At 56.8% G+C, this 12,488-nt stretch overlaps 1 protein-coding gene across 2 annotated transcripts in view; it reads right to left on the bottom strand.

Moving 5' to 3' along the window:
* MAP3K14 (mitogen-activated protein kinase kinase kinase 14) overlaps nucleotides 1–12,488 on the bottom strand; it is a 40,084-nt gene that overhangs the window by 12,424 nt on the left and 15,172 nt on the right. For both annotated transcript variants that reach the window (XR_014821014.1, XM_003131321.5), the window contains exons 2-6: nucleotides 7,209–7,484; nucleotides 6,040–6,109; nucleotides 4,215–4,425; nucleotides 3,215–3,832; nucleotides 2,583–2,720 (exon numbers count right to left, since the gene is read on the bottom strand). Coding sequence is in view for 1 of the 2 variants with exons in the window: in XM_003131321.5 (XP_003131369.2) it covers nucleotides 2,583–2,720; nucleotides 3,215–3,832; nucleotides 4,215–4,425; nucleotides 6,040–6,109; nucleotides 7,209–7,464 (1,293 nt within the window). In the remaining variant the exon portion in view is untranslated. The remainder of the gene's footprint in view (nucleotides 1–2,582; nucleotides 2,721–3,214; nucleotides 3,833–4,214; nucleotides 4,426–6,039; nucleotides 6,110–7,208; nucleotides 7,485–12,488) is intronic.

Raw genomic sequence — 12,488 nt, 5'->3', positions numbered from 1 at the left:
TTGAAAACCTGATAAATAAAAAATGCATGTGGAGCTCCCTGGTGGCCCAGTGGTTAAGGGTTCGTCATTGTCACTGTTATGGCTTGGGTCACTGCTGGGGTCGGGGTTCGATCCCTGGCCTGGGAACTTCTGCATGCCCTGGGCATGGCCAAAAAAAAAAAAAAAAAAAAAAAGTGTGTGTCCCCATATGTGCCACACACACACACACACACACACACACACACACTTTAAAGTTCCCAGATTTCATGGATCTTAAGACTTCATCCACTGACTAGGACAAGAACTTATACACACTGGCCGTGAAAAAGCACCAGACAGATGCCTGTGTGCCAACAAGGAAATCTGTCCATGGTAGACTATTATTTAAAAAAACATGGTACAGAACAACCTGCAGAGTGCAATCTCCTTTAAAAAAACCACTACATGTTTATACATGCATAGCAAATCTAAAAGATCCATATCAAAGCTTGGTTACCTCAGAAGGGGGTTGGGGAACAGGGAGACTTTTGTTTTTCTGGGCACCATTCCTCTATAAAGACCCTCTATTTATTTGAAATTAAAAGTAAGATCAAACAAAACCTTAAAAAACAAAACCCCCAAACCCTAACATTAAATCCTGGATTCGTGACCAACCAACAGGAGGGGCCTGGGGCCCCGGTGTCCTGGAAGGGGGACTGCGGGAGGGCTGGTGTCACATGACACTCTGCATCCTGGATCCTCCCTAGGGAGCATCCCAGGGCGTGCAGACTGGCTCTGACCCCTTGTGCAGCGTGACCTCTGATCCTCGGCCCCCACCCGCACCCCGACCCCCTTAGCAAGGACCTGTTTCGCAGATCTTCCAGCTGAAAATGCTAATGGACATCACAGCCTTCCCTTCGCCTCTGCCCTGGAAAGCGAGCAGGGGTGTCTGCTCAACCACAGGCAGCTGTGTGGGCTGCCAGGAGCCAACCCCGCCGAGACCCTGGTGGGGGGCGGGGGGCGGGAGGGGGCAGAGTTCTGAGAGGGGCTGGCTCTGGGGGCTCGAGCCGCAGCTCTGGGCCTGGCCCGTCCGTGCCCTGTGCTTGGAGCTTGTCCGAGTGCCGCGGGGAGGTGAGAAACGGAGTCTCTGTCCTCTTCTACTATATTAGGCTTGTTTACCTTGTTGCCCGGGGCTCTGAGCGCCTCAGCGGGGGAACAGCTGAGGAGCCAGTGACTCAGCTCCCCGCATGGGCGTTCAGCCCCAGGACACTTCACACTCTCTTGCTCTCCTCCCACTCGCCTCTTAGGAGGGACAGCTGAGCCGTCTCCGGTGGCCTGGGGAGGGGACTGCAGCTGAGGAGGCCTTGGCAGCCCAGCGGAAGATGAGGACCCGGGCTGGCAAGAGCCAAGCACGTGTCTTGGCCGGTGGGGACGGGCACGGGGGGAGCTCACTGATTTGACACGGTATGTCTGAAGTTTGGGGTAATACCTGCGGATAGTCCCCCTCTCATCCCATCACCCGAGGCCTGAACTCTAGAACTCTAACACCTGGCCACGCACAAACCTGGGAAGCCAGGTATTTGCACGTCACAATCTGTCATCCTCAGCCCTTACAGCCACAGGCGCCCATGACAGTGGCAGCCGCAGAGTCCGCTCGGCGTGAGGACGGAGCGCCACAGGCCTGCCTGGTCTGGCTATTTGGTTCCTTGCCTTTTGGGGATCGGAGTGTCCTTGACCAAAGCCGCTTAAAACCGAGGTCTGTCTCTGAGTTAGCCTATTTCACCGGGCCCAAGGAAATGGCCCACGGAAATGTTTCCGATTTCTGCCTCAGGAAGTCCTCGTGCTGGCTCTCAGGCTGAATTTGGGTCAAAGACAAAGTGGCTTCCAGTCGAGAGTCGGGGCTAGGAGAAACGAGATCTGAAGGGGAACAGGGCTGACACCCTTGAGGTCTGTTGGGCCTGGACAGTGTGATCTGACAAAGGAGGCCTCCAGTCCAGGCCCAACTGTGTGGCTCTGGGCAAGATGAAGACCCTCTCTGGTCTCCAGTTCTATTACCAGTGAGATGAAGGAGTGGGAGAGGTGACGTAGGCCTCTGCCTCTAGTCAAAATTCTAGGAGCGTGAATCCTCCCCCCCATGAAGAGCAGTTTGAAGCCAAACTCTACAGTCAGACAAGCCTGGAGCTCTCGCCAAGTCTCATTTCCCCTCGGTGTCCATCTCACAGGACCTATGACATCAGCCGACAGGAGGCAGAGCCCGAACTCCAGCCAGATCTGACTCCTTCAGGAGGCGCCTGCGAGGTGGAGGCTATGCTCCTGCTATCGCTTTCCGGTTCACTATGTGGTTTAGGGGTTTCGGCTCAACATGAATTCTGCGGCAATCCAACCGTCCTCCAGGTTTTGACTTGCCCTGGGGGCCTCTCACACACCGAGCGAGCGCACTTCCCAGGCAGGGACATGTGACCGGGACTGTCCCCTTCCAGCTCTGGGGACTCAGGGCAGCCAGGCTAGGCAGGCTCTGTTCAGAGGTCAGACCCGCGGCCGCCCGGGGATCAACCTTGAAAGAGAGCAGAGGGCACGCGACGGGCCTCCCGCCGACCTCCCTCCGCAGCCCGGGGCCGGCGTACCTTTTTGACGGCACACTGGAAGCCGGTCTGCTTGTCCTCCATCCTGTGGACCTCTCCGAAGGCGCCCCTGCCCAGGCAGGGCTGGCGCGTGGCCCAGTGGACCTCCTCTCGGTACTCATAATCCACCGGCTTGAGTTTCTGGGGTTGGCAGGAGAGAGGGGCCAGTGTCAGTGGCCAGGGCGGCAGGGGGACGACGGGTTACAGTGAGGAAGGCGCTCCAGGCGGCAGCCCTTGCCAGGCTTCGGGGCTGAACCCTCACGATCAAGGACACCACCAGAGCTGAGACGGGACCAGAGCGGGTTACAGGAGTCAGGCGAAGGCAAAGGGGAGCCGACCGTCCCCCAGACGTGTGGTTGTGGGGCAGAAAGGAAATGATCAACAACCTTGACCATGAAAAGATGACTTGGGAGCTGAAAGGGAGAAGAGCGGGAAGGACGGCGAGGAGGGTCGGGGGCAGGGATAATGTCCACAATGGATGGGATGAAACCCAGGAATCTGGGTGCGGGAACCCCAAACATTACCGAGTTATCCACTCAGAGAACTAGAGGCAAAGGGGGAGGAAGCGGGTCGTGAACACCGACGGCCCGGAGGGGACGGGGAGGGGTGCGTACACGAGTTTGCGGCCCACTCACCTCAATGAGCAGGACCCCCTCGCTGTCCTCAGTTTCGGGGCTGGGCTCCTGGCGCCTGGAGCCCCCGAGCGACCAGGTCTTGGCCAGGCTGGCGAGGCTGTGGGCCTGGCCAGAGCTCACGCTGCCTTGCAGAGCGTGTACCAGGTACTCCTCCACGGAAAACTTCTCGCTCGAGCCGCGAGGCGGGCAGCTGGGCTTCAGGTGTGGGCCGGGCAGGGGCTTCTGACTGTCTACACAGGCCAGTCTGCCCGGGTGTGGGCCAGGCAGGGGTGGCTGGCTGTCTACACAGGCCAGTTTGCCTAGGAAGAAGGACTCTAAGGGGTGAGGCTTCCAGGGCTGGAGCGGGTGGAAGGGGAAGGGGTGGGGCAGTCTGCTGTAGGGGAAGGGCTGAGCGGGCTGGGGCAGGGGGCCTACGTCCTGGGGGTGGTGGAGCTTCCACACGTGGTTTAGACACTGCAGGGGGCTGATCAGTTTGTGGAGTTCCGGTCGAGGCAGTGCTGGCCGCAGGCCCTCCCCGAGTTTCTTAAACCAGAGTTGGCCAAGGCCCGGCTCCTTCAGAGGCTTGGTGAACTGGGGGGCGTTTCTAATATATGGGGCACCTAGTGGAGACTCATCCTCCTGTGGGGAAAACACAGGTGTTAGGACACGGGGCCGGGGCCAAGGCGCAGGCGCCACTCTACTTCTTTTTAGGGTTGTCTCTGAGGCATATGGAGGTTCCCAGGCTAGGGGTCAAATTGGAGCTGCAGCTGCTGGCCTATACCACAGCCACAGCTACGCCGGATCCGAGCTGAGTCTGCAACCTGCACCACAGCTCACGGCACTGCCGGATCCTTAACCCACTGAGCGAGGCCAAGGGTCAAACCCGCATGCTCATGGATTACTAGTCGGGTTCTTAACCCACTGAGTCACAACGGGAACTCCAACAGGCACCATTCTGAAGGCCCCTGAGCCTGGATGGTGCCCGGGTACTGGGGGGCTTCGTCATGGTGGCGGGTCTCACCTGCACGGGGACTGTGCAGCTCTCCTGCTCAGGGGTTCTGGGGAGGGGTTTGGCCAGGGCTGCTCCCCCCTGAGCCGGGGACTTGGAGTTCTTCTTCTTGCGTTTCTTCCGGGCTTTGCTGCGACGCTTCCCCTTCCAACACACACGGGCCATTTTGCCCTCGGTCGCGTGGGCCACATTGTTGGGGATTTGATCAAGACTTTCGGACTGGCTGTCAGAAAGGGGGCACAGATACGCATTCTGAGTGTGAGGAGGCAGGAAGACGTAATGCCTCAGGTAACTGGCGGGTAAGGGGGGCTGTCACATAGACCCGAGGTCAAATCCCAGCTCATCCAGTAACTTCATGAACTTGGCAAAGTTCCCAAGCTCTAAGGACCGTTCATTTTCTCATTGATAAAATGGGTGTAGTATTTTCTGCCAGGCAAGGTGGAGATGGGGTTCAAATGAAGTAGCTCATTGCAACAGCCTACCTTGGTACCTAGCCCCACGGCAAGCCTCTGACAAACAGCAGTTATTACTTTCGTGAGGGGACACGCTGCTCTTCGGCTGCGGGGGGTTGGGGGTGGGAGTTGGGGAGGGGGACACAGGTCTTTCCTGCCCTCCCAGGTGGGCTGCCCTTGGAGAGGTCCCAGGAGGGGCGTGTGGCTCAGAGGGCCATGCCCCTCTGCAGGCATTCTCAGCTCTAACTGAGATGGTTTCTGCTGCCTCTGAAACAGGGACAGTTGCTGTTGGTCACCGTGCACCCCCGTTGGTTCCTGGGCACACCTGGCTGCCATGGCGACGTGAGGAGCGGCATAAGCAGACACCCTGCCCGGGCTGGTTCCCCAGGACCAGGGGTGTCTGCCCTTCTCTGCCGGCCCAAGGCTCAGCACCACCGTGGACCTAACTCAGCTCGCACCCCTGCCAGGTCTTAAGGCTCTGGTGGTAATGGGATTTCTGAAAGGGCTGCTGCCAAAAAGCTGAGGGGCAGACCACAGCCTCGGCTGCCCCCCCTGTGGCCTCCTCTTCTGCCCCCCACAAAGGAGGCAGGCTTACCCCAGTCCCAGAGGGTTGCTAGGGGGCTACGGGTTGCTCTCAGGCAGCGGAAAGAAGCAGGTCCATCAGAAACCCCCGGTACCCCCTACCCTGGGCCAAAAGGCATCAGGGGTGGCATAAGGAATTGGACCAAACGCTGGGCATTTCTTGGTTCAAGGGCAGCAGCTCTCCCCACAACCTTCTTATCACCAGCAGCCCCCAGATTCCAGTGATAGAGAAGTCTGCCCTCTGGGAGAGGAGGAACTGTCTCCAGGTTTAACCTCCAGTTTCCAGAAATCATCCTTGGGGCTGGGAGTCTGGGAACAGATGAGGCCTTGCTTGGCCTCCCTCCTGCAGGGGCCACCGAGCTGTGAGTCTATCTGTTCTGGCCTGTTTCCAAGCCCTCAGCCCCCCCTAGGGGTGTGTCCCACAGCAGGTTTTGCCCCCAGTGAGAGTGGCTTCCCTGGGCCTGCACCCTTGGTCACGCACGGCCCGGAAAGTGCCTCCGGTTCCCAGCACCCACCCCACTGATGGGAAACAAGGGGGAGCAGCGAGGACTCGGAGCATAAAAATACACTGTCAGGCTGATGAGATCCAGAGGCAGTCATCCACAGGCTGTGAAAAGCTTTTGAAAAGCTTCTTTGGCTGGGAGAGCAGCCCAGCCAGGAAAGGCTGGGCGGGTTCCAAGAGCCCAACCACAGGTGCTGAAGGAGGGAGCCAGGGGTCACTGGGGAGCGGCCCGGACAAGCAGCTGGGGTGGGGACGCCGCCGCGTCAGCTCCCGGCCATCCCGCTCAGGCTGGCCTCCTTACCTGTACTGTTTGGACCCAGCGATGAAGATCCGTTCTGAAAAAGTGGGGCTGAACTCCTGGCTATTCTCACCTTTGAAGTGCAGGAAAAGGGGTTGGGGGAGCAGAAAGGAGAGAGAAAGGGCAGGAATTCAGCACTTAGGAGAGAGGCATTTTGCAGGGCTGCTCCTTCTGGCCAGACTACCTCCTCCCGAGGACGGCCTCACCCCACCCTCCCAGCTTCAGGGTCAAGAGCAGGGCTGTGCCTCCAATCTGGGATCACACGCGGGCCCAGCTCACACCATACACGGCCGAAGCGTGAGATTCTGCAGAAAACACTCAACACGGGGCCTGAAGCCCAGGAACAGCTCAATAAATAGACACTATTCTCTCTGTGTGTGGCCAGTATTATGTCACTCGCTCCACTTTAATTTGCATCCTTTCATCTCCTGTCAAAGACCAGCCAGGAGGCAGAGACAAGGCGACGGATGTGTGTATGTGGGAAACAGCATCCCGAGCTGCGGGTCTCTCCAGGCTCTGTCCCAAGAAAGCTCCAGGGCGGAGGGTAGGTGTTGGGGAAAGAGGGGACTCCTGGCCCTACCCACCCTCCTGGGTGTCTCAAGCTCCCGTGGCCATTTTAAGGTGTTGAGAATGGAAGCAGAAAGGACCAGACCTCGCCCTGCGGCACCTCGATTGGCTCCATGGGCTGAGGGCAGGCATTCCTGTTCATTCTTCGAAGGGGATGGGGGTGGTGGTGGGTGTGTTTCCCCGAGGTGGGAGGTGGCGAAGTGCTTAAGGTCCCAGGGGGCTTTCCGGGAGACCTGGCCCTTCCCATCTGGGCCCCTCCAGAGATGCTCAGGCTGCCCAAGGTCACAGCAGAAGGCTGCCCGTGGGCCTGCCTGACCGACCTGCAGCGTCCCCTGGACCCCGGAGCCCTCGCGTGCCTGCCTCCTGGCCCCCTTCCCCGGCTCCACCTGCCGCTTCTCCCTTTCTGTGTTTCATTCCCCGCACTGGGCCAGCTCCCACTTCGCACTGAGTCTTGCCTTAACCCCCAGGTGTGTCTCACTTACGGGGCTCCCCCGACCTCCCTCTTCCACTGGGGGGGGGGGGGCTCCTGAGCCTAGCCCCACCTTGCCTAAGCGCTGCGCCCACCTGCCCTCCCTGCCAACACCCCCCAACCCGAGGTCCCTTACATTCGGCCTGGGCGATGATGGAGATGGCGGCCGGGCCGCCCTCAGAGCCCTCCTTGGCGGTGCCTTTGGTGATGACGTCGTTCAGGATCTCCCACTTCCCGCAGAACACGGGGCTCTTCTCCACGGCCTCGAGCTTGTGCACAGAGCTCTGCTGCTTCTCCACCGCCTGCGTCTTCTCCTTCGCTTTGGCGAACTCCTTCTGCTGCCCGACCGCGGAGCCGGGGGCGCCTGGGCAGGCCATTCCCATCACTGCCATCTCCCAGGCTCACGCTCACCCTGAGACAGAGAGACCGCGCCCTGAGCAGGTCGCCCCCTGAGCCCGAGGGGCCCAGGTAGGCTTGGGTGGGAGGAGAACAGCGGGGGGCCAAGGGTCTCTGCCTTTTCACGCCATGCGTCTTTCTCCTCCAAACGGTACAAATGGCAAAGGGGCCGATCTCTCACCATCAACACGGTTCCATGTGGTGGGAGGCCCCAGCCCTAGGGCCCCTCTATGGTAAACGGCTCTTGCGCTCTGCCCCGCGTGAGAACTCCAGCACGCCTCCTCCAGGACAGCCATGCATGGACCAACATCTGAGTTGGTAAATAAGGGCTTGCTTATTGTAAATAAGGGCTGAATCTTTTTCTGCTTTGTGGCGAACTTTTGCTTCCCCAGAACAGGGTGGTGGAGCCCACACCCCAGAACCATCAATTCATCTCACTGATCCCACATAAACCTCGCCTTCTTATGCCAGCACCATCCATGACGGCTTTTCTTCAAGCGGAGAGAATCAGGGTTTTGTTTTGCTTCCCAGCATGAGGTATATATGTATGCATATGTGTGCGTTCGTGCGCACGAGTGTATATACACGTGCATGTGTGCGTGTATACAGATTTGTGTGCATATCGATACATATACACATAAATGAAATCTTGCAAAATCTAAAACTCGGCATATAAACGGCAACATCAGCACTTTGCTGCCTTCCCGAGATGCATCTGTTTGTGGCTCTGAAGGCACTGCCATGCTTCCCTCTATAATATCTAAAGTCATTTGCTTAAAGACCTCTCCTAGATAGTATTTTTCGTTCGGGTAAGATTAGGAGTGGAATTTATATTAGAGCCCCAGACACTGACCAACACCTCTAGAAATATGGAGATAGAGCACAAGAATTCACCTCTCTCTGGGCTCCACCAGCTCCGAGTTCCCTCCAAGCATGAAGGGAGAAGAGAGCCCACTGTTGTGACAATCTGTGCAAATAGCCCAATGGGCTAACGCTATCATGAAAGAGAAGGGCCCTGCCCTGAGATTGCTACCATTTGGGAACCTTATTTTTTTTTTTTCTTTTTTAGGGCCGCTCCCACGGCATATGGAGGTTCCCAGGCTAGGGGTCTAATTGGAGCTGTAGCCGCCGGCCTAGGCCACAGCCACAGCAACGTGGGATCCAAGCCTTGTCTGTGACCTACACCACAGCTCACAGCAACGCTGGATCCTTAACCTACTGAGTGAGGCCAGGGATCAAACCTGCAACCTCACGGATGCTAGTTAGATTCGTTTCTGCTGTGCCATGACGGCAACTCCTAGGAACCTTTTTAAAGACTGGGGCTGTGGACGCAAAGGACAGGGCTCTTGCGGGTTGTGACTTGCTAGAGGCAAAGCCTGAGAAGGCACCAAGTGCAGACAGGCCTCTAATAAATGCTGATGGCAGTGTGGTCCCAGCGCTGTTACTAACAGATGCAGTCTTCTGTCTGGATCACGCCTCTGTGGGCTCTTGAGGGAGAAAGGCAGACTGCGGGAAGCCAAGCCTCTAACCCCTCTGGCCGTTTGCCCTATCAGGCTGGAAGCTTTCAAGAGAGAGTGGAAGCCGGGGAACACCAGGCTGACACCCTTTGGTGAATGGGATTGCTGGTCACTATGAATTTTTTCTTTTCTTTTTGGACCGCCCTGTGGCATGTGGAGTTCCCAGGCCAGGGATCAGATCTGAGACGGAGTTGGGAGCTAGGTTACAGCTGTGGCAACGCTGGATCCTTTAACCTACTGCACTGGGCTGGGGATGGAACCTGTGTCCTGGCTCTGCAAAGACGCCGCCAGTCCCATTCCACCACAGTGGGAACTCCACACTAAGAATTTGATCCTCGCATCTCTGCTTTCCTGGGCCTCTTAGCTTTAACTCAGAGCAGTTCCGGCTTTTAGCAGGGATGCCTGGGTGTGGTGCTGAAGTCTGGATGCTGAGGAAGCTGAATGGGTGGCCTTACTGTTCCCCGAGGACCTTAAGAAGTCTAAGGGGTGCTCTGATTTCAGTTGGGTGAAAGCCCTCCAAGGCAGGCTCTTTCACTTGTAATCACATTTTCATCTCATGCCACACCACGACAACCCCCTCCACCTCCAAAAAGGACACGACCCAGGGCCCAGAGCAGTGCCTGCCTTCCTCAGCCTCTTTACCCAGGGGAAATGAGATCTTAAAAACAAACCCCCCACTCTCCAAACCTAAACACATGAGAGGTGTGCTCACAGGGCTCTCACATAGCTTTAGTCTCATTTTCACATGAAGAAATGATCAGCCAGCCTGCGTGGGGCAGTGCAGGGCTGGACCTAGTGGGCTGTCCTGTCCGCTCCCCAGTCCCTGGGGCTGCAGGCAAACACAAAGGGGAAAGTCACAGTCCTTGACAGGCGGAGGGCTCCTGAGGGCAGAGGTGGTGTCCCCGGTGTACCGAGGAGCCGGGCACCGGTGAAACGGTCAGGGCTGGCTGCATCAAAGGACGACGCTGAGCGTCAGGAATGAAGAGAGCTTCATCTGACGGGTGAGAGAAATGAGGCCAGTGACCAGTGCTTGTTCCGAGGGACCAGCTGTTTAGCAGTCTAGCTGCGCTCAGGCTCACGTGGCCTCTCTGCCTGACAGGGCTCATCCTGGATAGAGCTCCTCCTGAGGGGCTCCCCCCCGTCCCCCCCACCCCTGGAGCTGTCCTTTCACCTTGGTGGTTGGGGGGGCAGCTGGCCAGGGGCCCTATCTTGCCTCCACGAGCACTCTAGGCTCCCCGGTTCTGGAGAAGCTGAGGCCGAGGCAGCCGAACTCCAGGCCTCCTCCTCCTCTCTGGCCCTGGATGACTCATCCGAGAGCCTGGCAGGTGGAGGGCGGAACAAGGCAGCCCGAGATGTTGGCCCAGCAGCTGGCAGCTGAACCTGCGAAGGGCACGGGGAAAGCAGGCTGACCCTCACCTCCTAGGGCATGAAATCACGGCCGGGGAGCTGTAGAGCTTCCCCGTGGCTGGCTTTCCTGGCCACATGACCATGACTCAGACCCTCACCGTCGCTCTCCAAGTTCAAGAGGCTATTCTCAGGACACTTTGGCCTGCGAGCAGCTCGCCGGCACATACCCATGCTTGCTCCCTCACTCCTTCCCCACTTTGACGCAGGTTCTGAGCTACAAAAAATAGGGTTCTATACCCAACAAGCCTGGGACTGCTGGTCAGGTGGCCTGCCCAGCCCTGGGCTTTGGCTCCTGGCCCGTTGCCCCGCCCACAGCCCCACGCCTTGGCTCCTTCTCTCTCTCTCCTGTAGCTTGAGGGGGCGGGGGGATGAGGGCTCAGTGGGAGCCTGCTGTGTCTCTGCCTTTGAGGACAAGTCAAAATCCTGACCCATTACTCAGCTGGACGCTCTCCCCAGCTCCGCTCAGGCCTCAGAGGCATTCTTCCCTCTGCTCTGTGTCAGAGCCGAGGTCATGAGCAGTGGTAATAGCCATACCCACTTGGCTCACCCACACGACCAAGAAAACAAAAGGGGAAAGGAAAGGGGCAGAATTAATTCGGTATACGTTTAGGGTCTGATCCACATAAACTGCCTGTTCTGTCTTCTGTGGTGTCTCCACAGCCCCCTGGAGAAGTCTGGGTCTGGGAATGACTGGGATGGTGCCGGATCAATCCTGGGCATATCTGTGTGACCTGCCTGCAGTGGACAAGGCTCCTGGGCTCAAACTTGGCCTCGTCGCCAGCTAGTAAAGATCTTCTGTCCAAGTTGAAGAGTTCTTTTTTTTTTTTTTTTGCTTTTTTTCTAAGGCCACACTCACAGTATATGGAGGTTCCCAGGCTAGGGGTCCAATCGGAGCTACAGCTGCCGGCCTACACCACCGCCACAGCAACACGGGATCCGAACTGCGTCTGCGACCTACACCACAGCTCAGGGTAACGCCAGATCCTTAATCCACTGAGCAAGGCCAGGAATTGAACCTGCAATCTCATGGTTCCTAGTCGGATTCGTTTCTGCTGCACCCTGATGGGAACTCCAAGTTGAGGAGTTCTTAATGTGGGTTCAAAGATAGTTGCAGGGAGGTCTGGGAACCCCAGAAACCATATTGGTATTTTTCCAGGGAAGAGGTCCATAGCTTTGATCACATTCTCCAAGGGGCTGACATTCCTCAGAAGGCTGCTCTGAAGATCAAGGCTGGGGCTAAATGCCTGATTCTGGCTCCATTCTTTTACACCAAGGAAGAGCTCACTAATGAAGCACCTTCCTACCTGATTGCAAGTTCGAACCACCAGATGGGTTCTCAAGATGCACTTGCCCCCGGTCTACCGACGCAGCCACTGGGTGTTAGGCCCAGAAGCTTTACTTCTGACAAGGTCTCTGGATGATTCTGACGCCCAGGGGCCTGGGACTGCCACCTGACCCCTGCCCTACACAGCAAGGCTGCACTGTCCGATATGGCAACCTCTAGCCACGTGACTGTTTATATTTCAATCAATTTGCTTTCAATAAGACTTAAAAAACAGTTCTTCAGTTACACGAGCTGCCACACAGGGCAATGTACATGTTCATCACTGCAGAAAGTTCTATGAGCACCATTCTTGCCTAAGGCTAGGACAGCAATGCCTCCTCTGACAGCAACCATTCCTGTTCCTGGGATTCTGTGACAGGAATGGGCTTTAGACTAAATGAATGTTTGATTAACTGGAAGGTACAAAAATAACGTTTTAAATTTTGATCTCCAGTGATAATAACCTTTCTAAAATGATCATATTTCAGTTCCCTGTTTTAGTAAGTACAGTAAAAACACCAGATTAGGAACCAGAAGATATGGGTTCTAGCCTTGGCAGCCTTTTTTTTTTTTTTTTTTTTTAAAGCAGCAGGACCATCCTTTTTATTAAATGAAATCATCCCTCAATCCCCAATATGTAAGGGCTGGGAGCATGCACATGATAAGTAGTAACTCGCTTCAGAAACAGCTGCTCTGCTGAAGAGAGAGGTCAGGGCCACACATACTCCACTTCTCTTCAGCTACCAAGGACTTCTCCGGTATCCTAGGTCTC

Source organism: Sus scrofa, chromosome 12 (assembly GCF_054392235.1).
Source record: "Sus scrofa isolate SSC_HxYL_T2T_F1_AM1 chromosome 12, Sscrofa_HxYL_maternal_Yorkshire_Landrace_v2.0, whole genome shotgun sequence".
NCBI lineage: Eukaryota > Metazoa > Chordata > Mammalia > Artiodactyla > Suidae > Sus > Sus scrofa.
Note: the sequence above shows the minus strand (reverse complement) of the source record. Positions and strands in the feature narration are given on the sequence as shown.